The following is an 18559-nucleotide window of genomic DNA, read 5'->3' on the forward strand; positions in this document are numbered from 1 at the left end:
CAAGACCAAATATGTGCTGTCAGTGTGTGTACTGTGTGTCATCATGACTTCCTGTTTGTCTTCAAAATTTTCTAAATCCTCAATCGCAGCCCTCATTTAAACTGAGATAAAAACAGCTATATAAAAAAAGGAAGCATTTAAATGTGTCCTCCTTCCACCAAGTAAAGCTCTCTAAACCACTTCTAAGAAAAGTCAAAGCTGGAGTGAAAGCCTCGCAAAGGCGCAAATAGAGACAGCTCATTTTTAGAAAAGAGCTACGTTGTCATTACAAGTCGGTAGTGTTTACCATTCGCCACACCTCCCTTAACCAAGGGTGAGTAACATTCAACAAACTTGTCTGCATTGTGAGCCACTGTTAAATTTTCTTTCCAGTAGAGATGCGCTGATGAGAATGTTTCACTGCCTAAAAATATCACCCTTTTTTTTTATCTTGATTTACTTTTTGTTGATCATTTTAAAAAGCACTTAGTTTCAGTGATGTCCAGCTGCCACCATCAACAAACAACATTTATGTCCAATTCTTAAACACTTAACCAGAAACTCCACACACAGCCAATACTCCATACCAAGTTCCAATTCACATTGGCATTTGTGTTAAAAAACACAATAAGGAGACTATGCCTGTATTTCACTGAAGCCAAGTGTGTTAATGAACATAATGCATTGTACCGGAAATACTGCAAGCCAGTCCATTAGCAAAGTTTGACATAGCACTGATAAGCATCATCTGCTAACTAGCTAGGCTTTTTCAACCAATGAAACTTGTGGACTTGTATTATTGTTTATGAACTAGTTCAACACTAAAGCCACATGTAAATGTGACATTTGATGGTGGTAGTTTCTTCACTGTTCTATATTAGCCTGATTGATCTACTGCTACGATACAAAGAAAGCATCATCATCCTTTTGACTAGTCAGGTCAAAAAGGAAAACAGTCTACATCACGCTCACTCCTTCAAATAAAGCAGAGGCTACCCGCTCTTGTTTGTGTCAAGGCTGCTGCCCATTGTCTGTAAAGTAATAAAAAGAACTGGCAGGTTCGACTAATCAAATAGTGGCAGTGTTGCAGGGCTGAGGTGCAATAACTACATGACATGGGCAACACATTAATATAGACAAACAAATCAACAAGTAAGAGAGCCCCGAAGAAGTGCAAGTCGTTAGAAACTAGGAAGCAAGAACTGAATGATCCGTCAATATCTCTCCAGCAGCACAAAGAAATATGCAAACACACTTTTCATACTCGACAAGTTAAGCTTTTCTGACATCAGCTCAGATGCACAATCTTGACTTCAAAACTTTGCACTGAACCTTTGTCAAATGTCACCCACCCCTTTTCTTTGCTCAACATTTCCTGTCATTCACTGCTGCTGAAAAAGACAGAAAAATGAATGCATAACATTATATCTTTTTACGAAAGAGCAGTGTGCCCCAAAGCAAAGCAAGGAGGCAGTGTTATGAAAGGGAACATGGCCCCTGGCTCTTCAGCTGTGGCCCAGGTCAGACCAGAGAGCTACAGTAGTAATTACTGAGAGACTGATTGCTGACAGGACCTTCCAACAGCCTGTGGTTAACTGGATGGAGCTGAGGGGGAGGAAGCTTCAAATGCACGGGCATGACAGATGCTCTGCTGATGACTTGTACTTCGGGGTGGTTCGGGGGCATGGATGCCATTTTGTTCTATTCATTCCCCTTTCAAAAGTTACAAAAAAAAATATTTGTGCTCTTAAACTTTAGACAGTTTTTGACATTTTGGGGAGGAAGGATTGGGAGAAATCATAGCCAAGGCGAGAGCAAATCATCCTCTTAAAATGGTATTCATTGATTTTGTAAAAAATCTTTGTTTTAAGTGCTCCATTGAACATCTTTTGAATTTAAGAAGTGCTGTTACCTCCTCTTCTTTATTCAAAAATCTCCCCTGCTAATTTTTTAAGTAGTAGATTTAATTTGTTCCAAATGGCAGATAGTTAAAGTAAAACTCCTCAAACAGCAAGAGACGAGTTCTCCTTAAACAGATTTGAACCCACTTCACTGACAGAGTGGGAGGAATGTGTGATTGTGGCAGGCAAAGCATTGCCACAGCTGGTTCAGTGCACCATTTTCCAACTGGATTATGCCAGTTTATTCCACAGGGTGATCATTTGAGAGCCCTTGGGATCGTTCATCATGACCATATGGATGTAGCAACCTGGTATTTTAGCCAACCAATCTGTGCCATGCATGCGCCTGGTTGATTTAGCTGTGGTGGTGGAGATGGCTGTATTTACATTGGACAGAAGTGTTTGTTCCAGTTACAAACTGATATACTGCTGCAGTGGCTAGATCAGGGCTTTCAAAATCTTAAATCAAGATAGTACGCTGGTGTAAGACATGGTAGTGATGCCATAAATGGTCTCCATTCATCTAATAGCCTTGAGTAACTTAAATGAGTCTCCTTATGTATGCTTTGACAGGAAAATGATCTTGCTTTTGCACAAGTTGGGATGTGCAGGGTTTTGGACATTTGGATCAGTATGCGTCATTGGTTCGGTATGCCCTGTAAAATAAAACATGTAAAATAGTCTATTAATGTTGACTACTCGCACAAGCGGAACAGAAATTCTGGGTTTTAGTGAGGGTGAGTTTTACCCGGAAAGTTTTGGCAGCACACAAGTTCTAGCTGTAGCATGCTAGTCAATTTAGCCCGGTTAGCCGGGTTGGTCAAGCGCAATTGACAACCATTTGTTTCAAACTGTATGCCAACATTGTTCAGCTGAAGTCGGTTCTGTCTGTGGAAACACTTTGAACATTTCATTTACAACAGCATCACTTGAATGTGTCAATTAATTGAACAACTAGAAGGCAAGTCCTTCTCCCCACAGCATTCAGGCAGCCTCCCACTGCAGATTCAGACCATGCCAAAATAATAACTAATGCTATATATTGCTGCAGATATGCGACCACACTCAGTCATAGAAAATACCTAATTAAAGCATATGGTCAAAGTGCTTAAGTGCTTTTTATTCAGTTCATTGTGCCTGCTCTGTATAAACGAGCACAAGCTGCAGCCTAGTTCAGGAATTATCAACAGGTCAGAGTCTTATGATGGAGTATTACATACATAAGTGTTATTGTTTTCTTCTAACTGACAGTATGCTAGTATTTGAGTGCTTTAACTGATTAATTATGGCCAATAAGCCACTTTCGAGTGTTTATGCACTTTTATTTTCCCCGTTGTACTGAAAACATCCCGAAACGTGAACCCAAAACCGAGGTACATACCGAACAGTGAATTTTGTGTACCGTTACACCCCTAGTAGTTAAACATTGCAGCAATCAGCTCTGCACAAGAAACAACCTAGCAGCAACTCTGCCACCTGAGCATGTCCAGAAACCATACACAGTCCTGAGTTTCCCTGTCACTTTCCCCTGGGTTTACATAAGCTACTGGATCATAACAGCTGGAGATAATGCCAGTGTTCAGCAACCCCAACAACCAGACATCATTTTGGAATCTGACCATTTATGACCATTCAGCATACCCACAACAAATAACAGACAGCAAGTGAACTGGAGCAAAACTGTGAGCTTGTAATGCCCAAACAGAAGCTGTGTTTCATTAAACCCATTTCCGTGTACAGTGTATGCCTGAGTCACTGAACCAAGCTGCCACACTAACTTACCTCTGACGGTTTCTTGTGCTGGTGGCGGACCCATGTGCTGCTGGTGCCTGTGTTCTTAGATGACCTGGACCACGACATTACCTGACCTGCAGGAAGAAGAAAAAAGACAACCATGCTCAGTGTAATTAAGAATAACAAACATCACACCTTCTTTTCCACACGTCACCTCACCCACTCCCGCATTGAATATATTTTGTGCTCCAGTGATCTTAAGGCAATGTTCCACATGATAGCAATAGAACCAGCAATTCTGTCTGATCACAATGCGCTGATAACCACATTCCATTGTGATATGTTAGGAGAAAGATCTAGAAGGTGGAAATTCAATAACTCCCTTCTCCAGAACACAGCTTTTGATGCAGAGTTTAGAGCCAAACTGGCCAAGTTTATATCAATCAATACTAACTCAGTTGCGGACCCGGCGTACATTTGGCAAGCAACTAAAGGATTTATTAGAGATTTCACATCTTCTTTTGCGGTCAATTTGAAGAGAAAAAGAGAGGCAAGGATTGCGGAGTTGGAAGAACGTCATAAATCCCTGGAGCAGTCTCTAAAGACGTGTTTTTCTAAATCTACACATACTCTTATAGTCACAAGTCGAGCAGAGCTAAATGATTTGCTAAGAAGGAGAGCTGAATTCATAATGCACAGAGTGAAGCAAAATTACTATTTTAATGGTTCTAAACCAAGCAAATTGCTGGCTCTGAAATTAAAACAAAGCGCATCCAGAGCTGCTATCAACAGCATCCGCACGGACCGAGGTATCTCAACGAATCCTAAAGATATCAGCGCCACTTTTCAATCCTTTTATTCAAAGTTGTATGAGTCCTCCTGCAACCAGATCCGACACAGTGCCAGGAGTTCTTAAGAGCTAAACCTGCCTCTTCTTGACCCAGAGGAGGCAGAAGAACTGGGTCAACCTATAACATTAGAGGAACTTAAATCAGCATTAAAAACTGTTAAAAAAGGGAAAACACCAGGGTTAGATGGAATCCCATCAGAACTTCTTCTACAATACTTTGACATATTAGGACCTATCATTTTACAAACTTTAACCTCGGCCATAGAGAGGGGCACTATTCATCAACAAACCAACACTGCACTAATTTCTGTCATACCCAAAAAGGGCAAAGATCTTGCGGAGTGCTCAAACTACAGGCCCATCTGCCTCATTGCGACTGATATTAAGCTCTATTCCAAAGTCTTGGCACTCCTCCTAGAACTCTTAATTGAGAAATACCAAAGCGTCACGCTGCAGACAACGTACGTAGATTGTTTCATGTAATTGAAGAAGCCAAAAACCTTCCAACAACAGCAGCAGTGCTATCAGTGGATGCGGAAAAAGCTTTTGACCGCCTAGAGTGGAACCACTTATGGCAAGTAACGGAGAGGCTTGGTTTGGGGACCAACTTCATTGACATGGTACATACTTTATATGTGAATCCCACGGCCATAGTCTCAACCAATGGCTTGCATTCTCAGCCATTCCCCATCGAACGGGGCTCGCGACAGGGATGCCTGCTCTCTCCCATGCTATTTGCGATCTCTCTTGAACCATTAGCCCAAGCTATAGGCAAAATAAAATATGTAATGTCCAGATTAAATCCATTAACAGCTCAATGTCGTTATTTGCAGATGATATTTTGCTGTACATCTCTGACCTTGAGGACTCTGTTCCAAAACTTCTTAAGCTCTTCAACGAATTTGGCTCAATCTCCGGCTATAAAATGAATTGGAATAAATCTAATTTTCTTCTACTGAACAATAGACAGGTGACATTAGCTATTAGTGGTACAATACCAACCCAAAGCAAAATTACATATTTGGGCATCACCATACACACTGCGAGTTGTCCAGGACAACTATGAAACTATATTAAGTAGTGTTCAAAGGGATCTGGCCAATTGGTCTGCGCTGCCGGCATCGCTACGGTCCAGGATTGCTGTTGTTAAAATGAACATAGTTCCTTGTGTGAATTTCTTAAGTACAATGATCCCCTTACCCCCACCAATACATTTCTGGCAGTATATTTGGAATAATAAACAACCTAGACTAAAATACTCTACCCTGTAACGTAACACAAACACGGGAGGCCTGGCCCTCCCCAACCTTAAAGTGTATCACAGAGCCTCTCATCTACAGTTCCATGGAGAGAAATAGAGGAAAACCTCACTGAAAGTGTACGTCTGCAAGACCTTGCCTTTGCAGGTGTGTCCAAAAAAATGTATGTTAGCCTATGGCCCTATTATCACCAACACACTGACCAACTTTAAACAGGGAGAGGAGCAACTACACTATACCAATAAGTGGCATTTGAATACCCCAATATGGCACAAAGCACACTTGTCACACACAATGTCTGGGAACAAACCCTTTGCTTGTAACCAGTGGAGTGACAGAGGTATTTATACTTTAGACCAGCTATTCAATGAGGAAGGTATGTTGAGTTTTGAGGACCTGAGAGCTAGTTTTAAGGTCCCCAGGACATCTTTCTACCTTTATCTTCGCTTAAGATCAGCCCTAAAATGCTATGGAGTGCCATGGGGAAACAGTCTTGAGGCGCACCCAGTCATTAATTGTTTTTTTGATTTTCCTTTGAGAGAATTGGTGTCCAGGATTTATGCTAAACTGATGCAACTATCTCAGAATCAGAATCAGAAAGGGCTTTATTGCCAAGTACGTTGCACATACGAGGAATTTGTCATGGTGTTGTTGGAGCATGTCACACATTCAAATATAAGAAGGATAAAAAGAATATAAACAATATAAGTATAAACATATACACACAGTATGTATTAATAACGATAAAATAAATTTAAATAAATAGTCAAATAAGTTAAACAGTAGTAAAAAGGAACGCCACAGCAGAGTAGGTACAGTGGCATGAGGAGCCAGAGGAGTAGTTTGGAGAGAGTGAGGGTGGTTTCCGGGCCTTGTTTAGAAGGCTAGTGGTGGAGGGGAAAAACCTGTTTATGTGGCGTGAGGTTTTGGTCCTGATGGACCTCAGCCTCCTGCCAGAGGGGAGTGGCTCAAAGAGCTTGTGACCGGGGTGGGAGGGGTCAGCCACAATCTTTCCAGCACGCTTCAGAGTCCTGGTGGCGTATAGGTCCTGGAGCAGCGGCAGATTGCAGCCAATCACCTTCTCAGCTGACCGAATGACACGCTGCAGTCTGCCCTTGTCCTTGGCAGTGGCAGCAGCGTACCAGATGGTGATGGAGGATGTGAGGATGGACTCAATGATGGCTGTGTAGAAGTGCACCATCATTGTCTTTGGCAGGTTGAATTTCTTCAGCTGCCGCAGGAAGTACATCCTCTGTTGTGCTTTCTTCACGAGGGAGCTGATGTTCAGCTCCCACTTGAGGTCCTGGGAGATGGTAGTTCCCAGGAAGCGGAAAGACTCCACAGTGTCAATTGTGGAGCCACAGAGGGTGATGGGGGCAGGTGGGGCTGGGTTCTTTCTGAAGTCCACAACCATCTCCACTGTCTTTAGAGCGTTGATCTATAGGGGAGCGAGAGCTGAGCCCTGAGGGGAACGCAATTAATTGGGAGACAATTTGGGACAACATTTTCCACTGTTCCAAGAACCCAAATCACCAGTATATCCATTTCAACATATGCCATAGGACATATTGGACTCCCCAGAAGAGATACGTCTCTAAAGTCATTCCCACTCCCTATTGCACAGTCTGTCAACCTGAACAAACTGGAACTTCCCTGCATATGGTCTGGGAGTGTGAACAGGTGCATGAGTTCTGACCTCAGCGCCTCAAGAACTAGAGGAGAGTGACTAGGCAAGGTGTGATTTCTGTTTGTCTGTTTGTTTTCCTCGAGACCACAGAGGGTGGGGGGTGGGAGAGGGTTTCTATTCCTATTCAATTTGATTTTCTTTGTTCTGTATGTTTAAAGTTAAAAAAGCAATAAAAAATTGATCATAAAAAAAATAATAACAAACATCTTTCTACTAAATACTTTTGAGGACCAGAAGAGAAAGCATGAACTGTTTTCTGGTGGATAACTTAGCACAGCTTGTGACACAGTTGTAAAGACAAAGTGAAGCAGAACATCAGACAAACTTAATCTGTCTTTGATTTGTTAAGAAGAATGTGTATTCAAGAGTGTGAATTAATTTAAAGTGGGGGGAAATAAAGAACAGGTCTCTGGCTGGAGATCAGACTTCATGTTCACAGCATGCGTTTAAATTCACTCCAAAAGAAACTTTACTGTCCCATTGGGGGAATTTGTTTTGCAGAGAGGGTTTACAATACAAATACAATAAAAAACACTGTAACATTAGCCATCATGAACCAGCAAGGAATCAGTTTCTTACTAGAGAGATCAAAAAGCTGCTCATCAAGGTAAAATTGAATAATAATTAAATGAGCATGGCCTTTGTAATATACACTGATGGACATGATTCAAACACTGCAGAGAAGCACTAAAAGAAAGCAGCCAAAGAAAAACCTTCCTCGTGACTTTTCCGACGCCCATGGCAGTACTACCACTGAGTCAGGCCTTTAATTGAAGCAGACTGATGATGATCTATTAAGAGGTTTAATAAGTAATGACAGTATAAATAGCATCTTGTTAAGCACTTAGTCCACTGTGGTCCTTTACAACCTCATTAATACACAACTTAATGGCAATTAACCAGACGCTGGAGCCAATATCCCACCCACCGCTTCAATCAGTAGCCCTGTGTGCGTTTTTCTGTGTGGATGTATGTGAACAGAAGAGTGTGTGTGTAATTTCATTGATGCTGTTTTTCTATACATTTTTTTCAAATCACAAAACTACTGCAACAGATATAGCCGAAAGCTCATTTTGATCTCTGCACCGCGAAAAAGGCTGTCATTAAACATTGCATCACATTGGCAATTAAATTACATCACACTGGCATAATGGAAAACAAATTTGCCAATACTGTGTAATATAGCACATTGTGACCGGGACTGTAAGTGTGTGTGTGTGTGTGTGTGTGTGTGTGTGTGTGTGTGTGTGTGTGTGTGTGTGTGTGTGTGTGTGTGTGAGCACATGTGTGTGCTGCCTCCCACTCAACATATTTCCCTCGGCACCACAGCAGTGCTGCCACCGTGCTAATTTTACTTGTGACGTCTAAACAACTAACAGCTCCTAGGGCAGAACTGCTGTCAGGCTTGTCTTCAAAATTAGAGAATCTACACACACACACACACACACACACACACACACACTTGTAGCTGTACACATGATAACTTAACCATTAATACATGTGGAAGTCCAACAAGACACACACACCATATAAAGCTGCTAACACTGTCATGTATTTGTCACATATGCATGCTCATAGTCACATACACCCACCGTTTTTCCCACAATTTCACACATTTTGCTTGCATTGACTCAATTTTTCAAACTCTTGCACAGTTTTATATACTCACACACATAGACACACAAACACACTTTCACTGCCATAACATGACAGGAAATAAGGAGTGAATTGACAGCCATGAGTGGGTTTGATCAAATTATTTCAAATTGATCCGCCACTCAGAACTGTTCTGAGTGGTGGTGTCAAAGTGTATCACCTAATAGACTGGGGTGGGACATAATCTGTGTGTGTGTGTGTGTGTGTGTGTGTGAGAGAGAGAGAGAAAGAAACCCTGTCTTTATCCTTTAAAAGTAAACTGGGGCAGAGAGACTCTACTTTGTCCAAGACAAACACTAAGCTGACGCGCCAGATGCTTTGTAACACAGAACCATCTGAGAAGCCATCACTGGAAACTGTTTGGTAAAGGGCAGGCATTTTCAAAAAATACCTGGCAGGTGATTGGATGAACCATCTGTCTATCATGTCCGCCACTGTTGTTTTGAACAAACGGTTGCAGCCGTCATACACCTAAACCATGCATGTAGCTGCCAGTAGCGCCTCACATGACGCTGATTGGTCAAACACCTGGTTCCAAACGCATTACTTGAAGCCTGACGAGATGGATTTTCGTGTGATATGTAATCCTGCCATTCCCACGTGATCCCATGATATTGTGAGAATCTAGCTGCTGTGCAAGGTAAGGCATCAACACATCAAAACCCCAGAAAAACACACATGGGGAGAAAGGTGGGGTGGCATTTTAAATAGGTTTGTCCATGTGTGCATCTGTGCCTTTGTACATTTTTTAACACATCTCAATTTCAAAACACACCTGAAAATCCTGAACATCTGTGGGAGATTTTAGAGTGACGTGTAAGACAGCAGCGCTCTCCACCACCATCATCAAAACACCAAAGAGACTTGGAGAATCTCTGCCAAGAAGCAATGAAGCTGTTGTGGAGGCTCAAAATGGAACAGTACCTTAGTAAGACACATTAAACATTTTTTTCATAGATCTCTATATGTGTATATATTCAGTGAGACAGTGTGCCAATCTGCTGAACATCTTTGAGTGTACTTATGCATCTGCACTCCATTAGAGAGAGCGTGCGTGTGCGTGTTATGCAGGTTACATCCACCTGCCCCCTGAGGCTGCACCACATCATCACTGTGTGGCCAGATAACCAAACAGGCCGCAGCACAGTAGGAGGTTACCATCATGGCCCGGTGTTAATTAAAAGCCCCGCTTGGTGCACGGCAGGCAAAATTATCATGGGCATCCTTCAATTAGAAACCTGATAACCTCCAGTCAACAGATGCAGCTGGAGCCCACACTGCACTGGCCAGGGGAAGCTAACAGCTAACGGCTAATTATAAAGCAGAGAGTATGGCCTTGTGCACAGGGTGGCTCAGCCAGGTCTGAAAAAACAGCCTGTTAAACCTGCTGTACAATAATTAATACATGCAGACCTGTAACCACACAACACTTAAGCCTGTACATGGTCACTTCAACCTCTGGTGGCCCCGCTGCAGTAAAACAGTTTTTCAAGTTTGAATCACTACATTATCCAGGATTCATCTCCATATATCTCAATTTTAAATTAGTTAAAACAAAAAGGTTTAGGACGATCCTCATTCTGAGAAAGCCCACAGCTTTATTTTGAGAATTGTTTTTTACTTCCAAAAGAAACATCCTTCCCTGAACTTGGAATGTTTCTGAAAAATGAACTGTTGGAAATAAGCTTCCCTTTTCTATTATTGAAGAACCATTGTTTTTTTCTATTGAATTTTCTCTTACACTGTAATAAGAAATTAGATTTTGCATTTATTCCAGAGAAAAAAAATCCCAAATGAATAAAAAGTACAAATAAATGTGCTGAAAGACAACTCAGAATATGTTATATAATGTTTCACGTTAGGTATGTTTTAAAGTGTGCAACAGTAGAAAAAAACACTCATGTTTGGACAAGCGGAACAAAAATCTAGTTTAAAATGTTACAATCTTGCTGAAGGCAGATTAATCCACTTTGCTTTGGTTTCTTAGGTTACATAGGATAAACTAATTTAGCCTAGTATTAAAGTAATATCTGAAACCCTAATCAGTTCATCAGAGCTTTTAGGGAGACATAAAACCAAAGTGAGGTCCACTCTTGCACTCAACAGTTTGCTTTCTGGTTCACTGATGTATCTATCTTTTCTGTCTGTTGGTATGACAGTGTCAGGATAATAGCCAAAACAAATATATTTGCTTGTTATTGTAAAATGCACGCCGCAAAATGCCAAGAATAAGTCATGTTGAACTGCCAAAATCCAAGAAATATGACATTTTAAATTAAATGAAAATCGCTAGCGGTCTTCAATGACTAAATCTTCCTATTTTGTGGACAGTTATCAGCTGTGAGAGCCAATTGTGCTTGCGTAACACTGTACCGCTGTTCAAAGACTGTTTATTATCAAACGATTTTCCAGCAGATGCTGCCAGTGTCTGTAATGTGTTAGACTAGCCAGATGTTCCCATCACTTTGCAGTGTATCTCTTCATGGCGGTCGGTCTCTGTGTATAAGATATATAGAGCCCATGAGACATGAGTCTTTATATACAGTCTGACTTTATATCCAGTCTGTAGTCCGTCTCCGTGGTTATTTAAATCAAACTGCATCCATCTAATACCTGTTAATCAGTCAGCCTATGAACAACATGTTGCATGTGCTTAACATTACTTCCAAAGCACATGAAGCCAGATTAACTAATAAAATGGCACGCCGCAAATGTGCAATGCCGGTTTTATTGAATTTGCGGCCCCATTCTGTGTGTATTAAGCGCCTGATTTACTAAAGCAGCAGGTCATTACGCAGTCGGCTCCTGGACTGCACTCGCAACGGACGAGGCGCACATCAGCTTAGGAGTTGTCTGTGATCAACAAGCTCAGAAAATATGACGTGGTGTGATCTTCCAAAACATTTATTTCACTGCAGTGCATCTCCACCCAAGTAAAACTATCAATCATAAAATGATAATATTAAAAACGTTATTAATGATACAGTGATACACAAATAATAGCAGAATGCAATATGCCACCGGCTGAAAAGAAGGCACAAGAAACCAGCAGCTGATGTTTCACTAGAATACTAAAGTAAAAGCAGGAAAACACTGCACAAATTTAAGTTTAACGAACACAAACCACAATTCAATTCACTCCTGTTTGTTTGCTGTCACAAATAATCAGATATCATGTTCATTTATGATTATTGCTCTATTTTCTACCTTCTAAGAATCTGTTTGTAGTTATATGCAATGTAGATGTCTGCAGAATAAAGGTTATTTGATATTTAATTTCCAACCACAATTTTTCTTGTGGCTAGTGTAAATCTTAGTGCTGTCTTCTCACCTGCAGACACCAGATGCAGATTTACACCAGAACTACTCTGAACAGAAAAAAAAATTTTCCAATAGCTGCTTGGTAGCTTGCTACCTATTCATACTTCTACTGTAGCTGTGTTTTCAAAAAAACAACAAAGTCTGGGCGCCCGGGTAGCCCAGTTGGTAGAGCGGGCGCCCATATGTGGAGGTTTACTCCTCAGCGCAGCGGGCCAGGGTTCGACTCCGACCTGCTGCTCTTTGCTGCATGTCTTCAGCTGTCCTGTGAAATAAACAGCTAAAAATGCCCCCCCCCCCAAAAAAAAAAATCTTTAAAAGAAAAAAAAAGAATCTTAATGAGCAGAGAAGGCACGACAGTGAGACAGGAAGAAACTCTATATGGAGAGTGAATACGAGAAATACCCTACGGGAGTTGACTAAAACCAGGCAGCACATGAAGTCACTTTTCTGACACTTCCAGGTTTCTTACTCCCTTACGCACGCACGCACGCACACGCACACACACACACACACACACACACACACACACACACACCCTCCCTCCCCTTCCCTCAATCTCTCTCTCCAACTTACTGTCGGTGGTGTCGGAGTCGTTGCTGCTCGTGGAGTATTTTCTCCTCTTCTTTTCGCTCTCCATCTGTCAGGGTAGCAGGGAGGGTGGCAGAGAGGGAGGGAGGAAGGGGGGGGGAGAGAAAAATGACGAGTGAGAAGATGTTCACCATGAAAACACAAGTGTTAATGAAATAATGCGCTGATGGCACCAATCTGCCAGAGCCTCCATCCGGCTGCCTGCCAGAATAAACTGACTTGATCACCGTTACACATTAGCGCTTGGACTCCCTGGGAACTTCACAATCATACAGTTGTTCTGTTTCTTCACATACAGTGGGAGCCCTTGTCCTGCATTCTGCAATAATGCTGTATTCACTGGGAGCTACTGAACAAGTCCCATTTTATGCATCTGCTTCAATCCTTTGTTTTTTTTTCAGCTGCTTTAATACTGTAGGTGATTCAGGGCGCCCTGGTTGCTCACCTGGTTGAACGTGCACCCCATGTACAAAGGCTTAGTCCTTACTGCAGCGGCCGCAAGTTCGATTCCGACCTGCGGTCCGTTGCTGCATGTCATTCCCCCTCTCTCTTCCCTTTCCTGTCTTAGGCAGTCCTCTCGAATAATGGCCTAAAAATGGCCAAGCAAATAATCAAAAAAAAAAAAAAAAAAAGAAATGCTGTAGGTGCTTCTTTCTTCATTATAATAAAGAAGAAAAAAACACTTATCTCAAGCAGCTTAAACTACGACACCTTTTGCAGCATTAAGCAACAGACAAGCTTTTTTTTGGTGCTTCTTGGTAATAAAAGACATTCAAAAGCAACCTCTACAGTATGATGAGAACATCTCTATTTAACAACCTCATGCAATTGACCCATATATAATTAATTTTACCGGAAGGTATGTGAAAAGTTGTATCTGCAGGCTACAGTGACCTAATATTTGAACTTTCTGCAACAAACATGCCCTCTCTTGTATCTCGTGCACAAGATGTGGGTCGGCAAAAGGCGGGGCAGCAGGGGAAATGTGATATGAAGAAGGAAATGCATTCACCAAGTTTTTTAGATCTCAATGATACCCACAGTGCATTTGGTGAGGAACACTGAATGTAAACATAACTTTTCTGTGCTCCACAGCCAGGGCGCCTTTCAACAAAATCAACAAATCAGAAATTGCTACAAATTTAACCCAACAGCAACAACATTGCACAATATTTTAGTTACAAAGCATCTGCATGAAATGAATGAGCCTCCATCGGGGAGCAAGATACTTAACACGACCAAGAAAAGGAAGACATATGAAGTCAAAAAGTGGTGTCCATGGGAAAGAGCAAAAAACTGTTACTTGCTTTTGTGAACTTTATATCTACACAACAGATATACGCTTCAATGAACCCAAAATACACCAATTGTCCAAGAGTAATACCAAGTGTAATGTGTTCAATCCACAAGTGTTGCAAAGAGAATGCAATTTCAATTCACAAGTAACAGTTGAAAACCACTTTAATTTTTGCTACTGTTTCCATTTTTTCTGACACTTATTTTGCAATGAAGAATGAGTCTCACTTCAGAGCTAGAGAGGACAGAGGAAGATGAGAGACGAGAGGGGGGATAGCAACAAGGGGCTGCTTATAGGACATCTACTGTATTCAGTGAATAGACACTGGAAGTCTAACTCAATTGTCTGTAAAGACAGGAGAGGGAGAAGAAGAAAAAAAAAAGTTTGGACTAGAAAAACAAAAAGGAGATGTTACAGGCAAATAGCTATCCAAGAAAGAGTCAGAGAGACAAAGAAGGAAGGTAAGAGAACGAGGACAGAGTGCGCCAGAGAGAAAAATGTCAGAAATAAATCAAACAAAAAGATTTTTTTTAAATACATAAAATAAAATACTGAGCACCCAGTGCCAGACTGCCAGTAAGCTACATTCATTTAAAATTAAACATTGCAGTTGGTTCTAAGTGGAGCGTCTGTCATAGTGTGCCTAGGCTACTAGACAGGTGGAATTTCCCACGAAGCTGATCGCGGTTATGTGTTCATCTCCAATCCTATCTGTATTTGTGAGAAGTGCCGTTGTCCTGAGGTGAAAGATAGCCAACTTTACGGCTTTATTATCGAGTCAATAGGCGTGTGTGTTCGTGTCGGCCGCTGTCCATTTCCTAAGGTCCTGAAATGCAAACATTTTTTGACTACTTTTTTTTTTTTAAGGACGTGCGCCCGTGAGCACCCACAGAGGAAAACATAAATCGGCGCCTATGGATAAGGGAACAAATAATGGTCCTTTTTACTCCGTTTTCATTTTTTGGTCTGAACAGAAACAGACAGATGCCAAATTAAAAAGGGATAAATCTGATGAAACATATCGAAGCGACCCAAGGGTTCACTGAAGTTACTTATTTGAGGATTGTGAAATTATTGTGAACCATATGCTACGACCTTCACAGCCACCAGATCTCCACCCAACTGAACACCTATGAGTCAACGTGTTAGGCTCACGGTGTTCTATCACTGCCAGACCTATCTGGCAGTGCTGGATTATGGTCTGGCTACAGTACGCATCTATTCTGGGATACAGGAAAAAACGCTTTTGTATTTCTTTAAACCAATCACAACCCTCCTGAGCAGCCCTGAGCCCCAGATGCAGCAACTTGCCTTCACAAGATAGATAGTGGAGATAGCAGAAGAGGAGGGACACCCGGCACGATGTCAGGCTTTATCTCAGCAATGTACATCCATTGAGCCAGACTAGGCTTGTGGTTGATCAACACCTTATTAAGACAGTTTATCTTCAATTGTCCTCTAATTTGTCACCTATCTCGCTTTGCTGTCATCATGTATTATCGCGTCAAGAATGTGAGTAAAGTCCCGCTGGGCCGCTAAAGAAGATTCACCGGCACTTTCAGGCAAGAAAACGAGAACCGTCTGATCATCACACAACATAATACACAGCCTGAAGCATTGCGAAATATCTGATGGTCACCTTGTTAATATGATGCTGTATTAAGATTCAAGAAGAAATAAATCATATAAACTCAGGGGTTTGTTATACAAGTGTCTACAAGGATTAAACTGAAAAGAAATAAGGAAAAATACACAAAAAGGAGGCGAAAATAAACAGCCTGAAGATATTTTTAATCTCTTGCCCTGATCCTTTCAGGATCAAAGAAAGAAAATGTATAGTGTGCCACTAGGAGGGGAAAAAAAGGGCATGGGTCAGGAGAGTCTATAAGAGAGAGAAATGAAGCAAACGAGAGCAGCAGGCAGAGTCAAGAAGTCAAAAGGAGGTTTTAGCGTACTGCTAGACCGAAGCAGGAAGGCCAAAAGAGGAGGAGGTGGGTTACAACCTTCAGTGTGGGGAACAGAGATTTATGTGGTCGTAAAACTGGTCTATTCCCTCTTATATGGGGCTCTTCCTGTACCCCTGCCTCCCCGCCTGCCCTGCACACACTTAACTACTCTTGACATTTATGCTGACAGAAAAATACAGCGCTTCTTCGCTGCCTCTATTTCCATTCTCAAGTCCTGCCATCTTACTCTTTTCCACTTTCCCCTTTTCCTCCCCCCTCCCCATCTTCCCTTCCTTACAATAACAGGGACACAGGGAGTCTGCAGAGTAAGGTTAAGTACATTATTGACTTCCACAGCCTCTCTCTCTCTCACTTCTCTCTCCATCTTTTCCACCTCTCCCCCATCTGTCTAGCTCTCTTGAGGAGAGTGGTTAAGTACACCATTGACTTCCTTCAGCTCCGTCTGTCTGACATCAAGTCTGCACGCTTGGATCCGTCTCAGGGTTTCCCCCCGCCTATTAAACTCTCAGGCGACCCACTTAAACCACATTCAGGGTACCAAAGTTGTTGTTTTACCTGACCACCCAAAGGAAAAAATTTAACAAAATACTTGTGAGGATCTATTCGTTACACTGGCCTTCTAAATGAGTAGCTGTACAAGTTGTTAGAAGCTTTTACAAGAACAGAGCATTTTGTGGCGGAAATGGCAACGGCTTAACCAAACACGGAGGATTAAATACATGAGAACATCAAATTTGATCAGATTCTCGTGATTTAACCAACCATAAAAGGACAATTTTGGTCAGGTGTCTCCCACATATTTGGTAGCTATACCTGTGGCTACAGCTGTGGAGGGTTATTTTTCATGATTAGTTTAACTGAGCGGGGCTCCATCCATCAACATGAACCCTCGGATTTGTTGCATTACATATAAGAAACTCCTACACCATTTTAAATGGAAAGGTCAGGGTTATGAATCGCATTCATCATGAGCTGGGAGGCATTTTAATGCTTCCAAAATGTTATAAAAACAAATGTTGTAGTTTGTGAGACGAGAGAGGATTCATTAGCAATTTTAGCTACACAAGTCGCACTGTGGCGCCAATGGTAAAACTTGTCTCTTTTCTCCTATTACTCATCAGCACAGCAACTGGGGTTCAATTCCCAGTTGCAGTGCGTCCAGCTTTGCAAAGAAACTCTATCAACTACATCTGACAGAGCTTGAGAGTGGGGAAACATGTAGAGTCGTAGTGCTGGCTCCCAGAAGATTTTATAGATCAACAGTCAGGGAAGTGCAATAGGCCTTTTTGAAATGTCACAATATGGGGAAAAACTGTCACAGTGAGAAAAACACAGGTGTAAATAATACACTTCAGGATGGCTGAATTCTATAAACTACGTACTAATTTATTGCGCATGCAGTTTTTGGCAGACACACACACACACACAGTGCGTCTCACTATCTTTGTGGGGACCTGTCATTGACATAATGCATTCCCTAGCCCCTTACCCTAACCTTAACCATCACAACTAAATGCCTAACCTTAACCCTTACCCTAACCCTAACCATAACCTAATTCTAACCCTAATCCTAAAACCAAGTCTTAACCCTCAAACAGCCCTTTAGAGTCGTGGGGTCCAGCATTTTGGCCCCACAAAGCTGTCCGGACCCCACAAGTATACTGTATTCCTGGTTTTTGGACACCACGAACATAGTTAAACAAGAACACACACACACACAGTATAGTTGGCAGATCTGACCATCAAATACTAATATAGTTTGCTTTAGACACTTTTTTATGCCAATTATTTCACAACAGGTTTAGCTTTTAACAGATGGTTGATGTTTCAGTTTGGAATTAAAACTTATATTCAGTCAACCAGACTCGTCTCCACCAAAGAGGGGGAATGTTTTTTACACTGGCATATTAGTGAGCTTGTGGCTAGCTGCTGACATTTGGTTTTCATTTGGTTTGCTGACAATGCTAACCAGCCGTTGCTTGGTTAAGTGCGAAAATCCAGAAACGCATTCCCTGTTGTGTGAAGACAGGCCTCAGTGGCACTCCCTATAATTTAGTTTTTCTGTTACAGCAGCAGTTGTCCCAGTTTCGGTTCCACTTTCTGTGTTTTAGTTGTACAATAGTTTTTGTGTATGCCTGTTATGATAAAAGCACTAGTTCCAAGCAGTAACCAAACACTAGCTTGATTGTATGCCTAATCAGAAGGGAAAACTGGACTAAATTATAATGATTTTCTCTTAGTGCTGCACCGTTTCTTTTGCAATGCTGCCGCTTTTCCCGCTGTATGACCAGAGTGGGGAACCATCACCATCGACTCTGAC

At 41.7% G+C, this 18559-nt stretch overlaps 1 protein-coding gene across 1 annotated transcript in view; it reads right to left on the minus strand.

Moving 5' to 3' along the window:
- jade2 (jade family PHD finger 2) overlaps positions 1 to 13024 on the minus strand; it is a 160556-nt gene extending 147532 nt beyond the window's left edge. The window contains exons 1-2 of the mRNA XM_031308215.2: positions 12961 to 13024; positions 3663 to 3748 (exon numbers count right to left, since the gene is read on the minus strand). Of these exons, the coding sequence (XP_031164075.1) occupies positions 3663 to 3748; positions 12961 to 13024 (150 nt within the window). The remainder of the gene's footprint in view (positions 1 to 3662; positions 3749 to 12960) is intronic.
- Between the last annotated feature and the right edge of the window lie 5535 nt (positions 13025 to 18559).

This window comes from Sander lucioperca, chromosome 13 (genome assembly GCF_008315115.2).
Source record: "Sander lucioperca isolate FBNREF2018 chromosome 13, SLUC_FBN_1.2, whole genome shotgun sequence".
NCBI classification, from domain to species: domain Eukaryota; kingdom Metazoa; phylum Chordata; class Actinopteri; order Perciformes; family Percidae; genus Sander; species Sander lucioperca.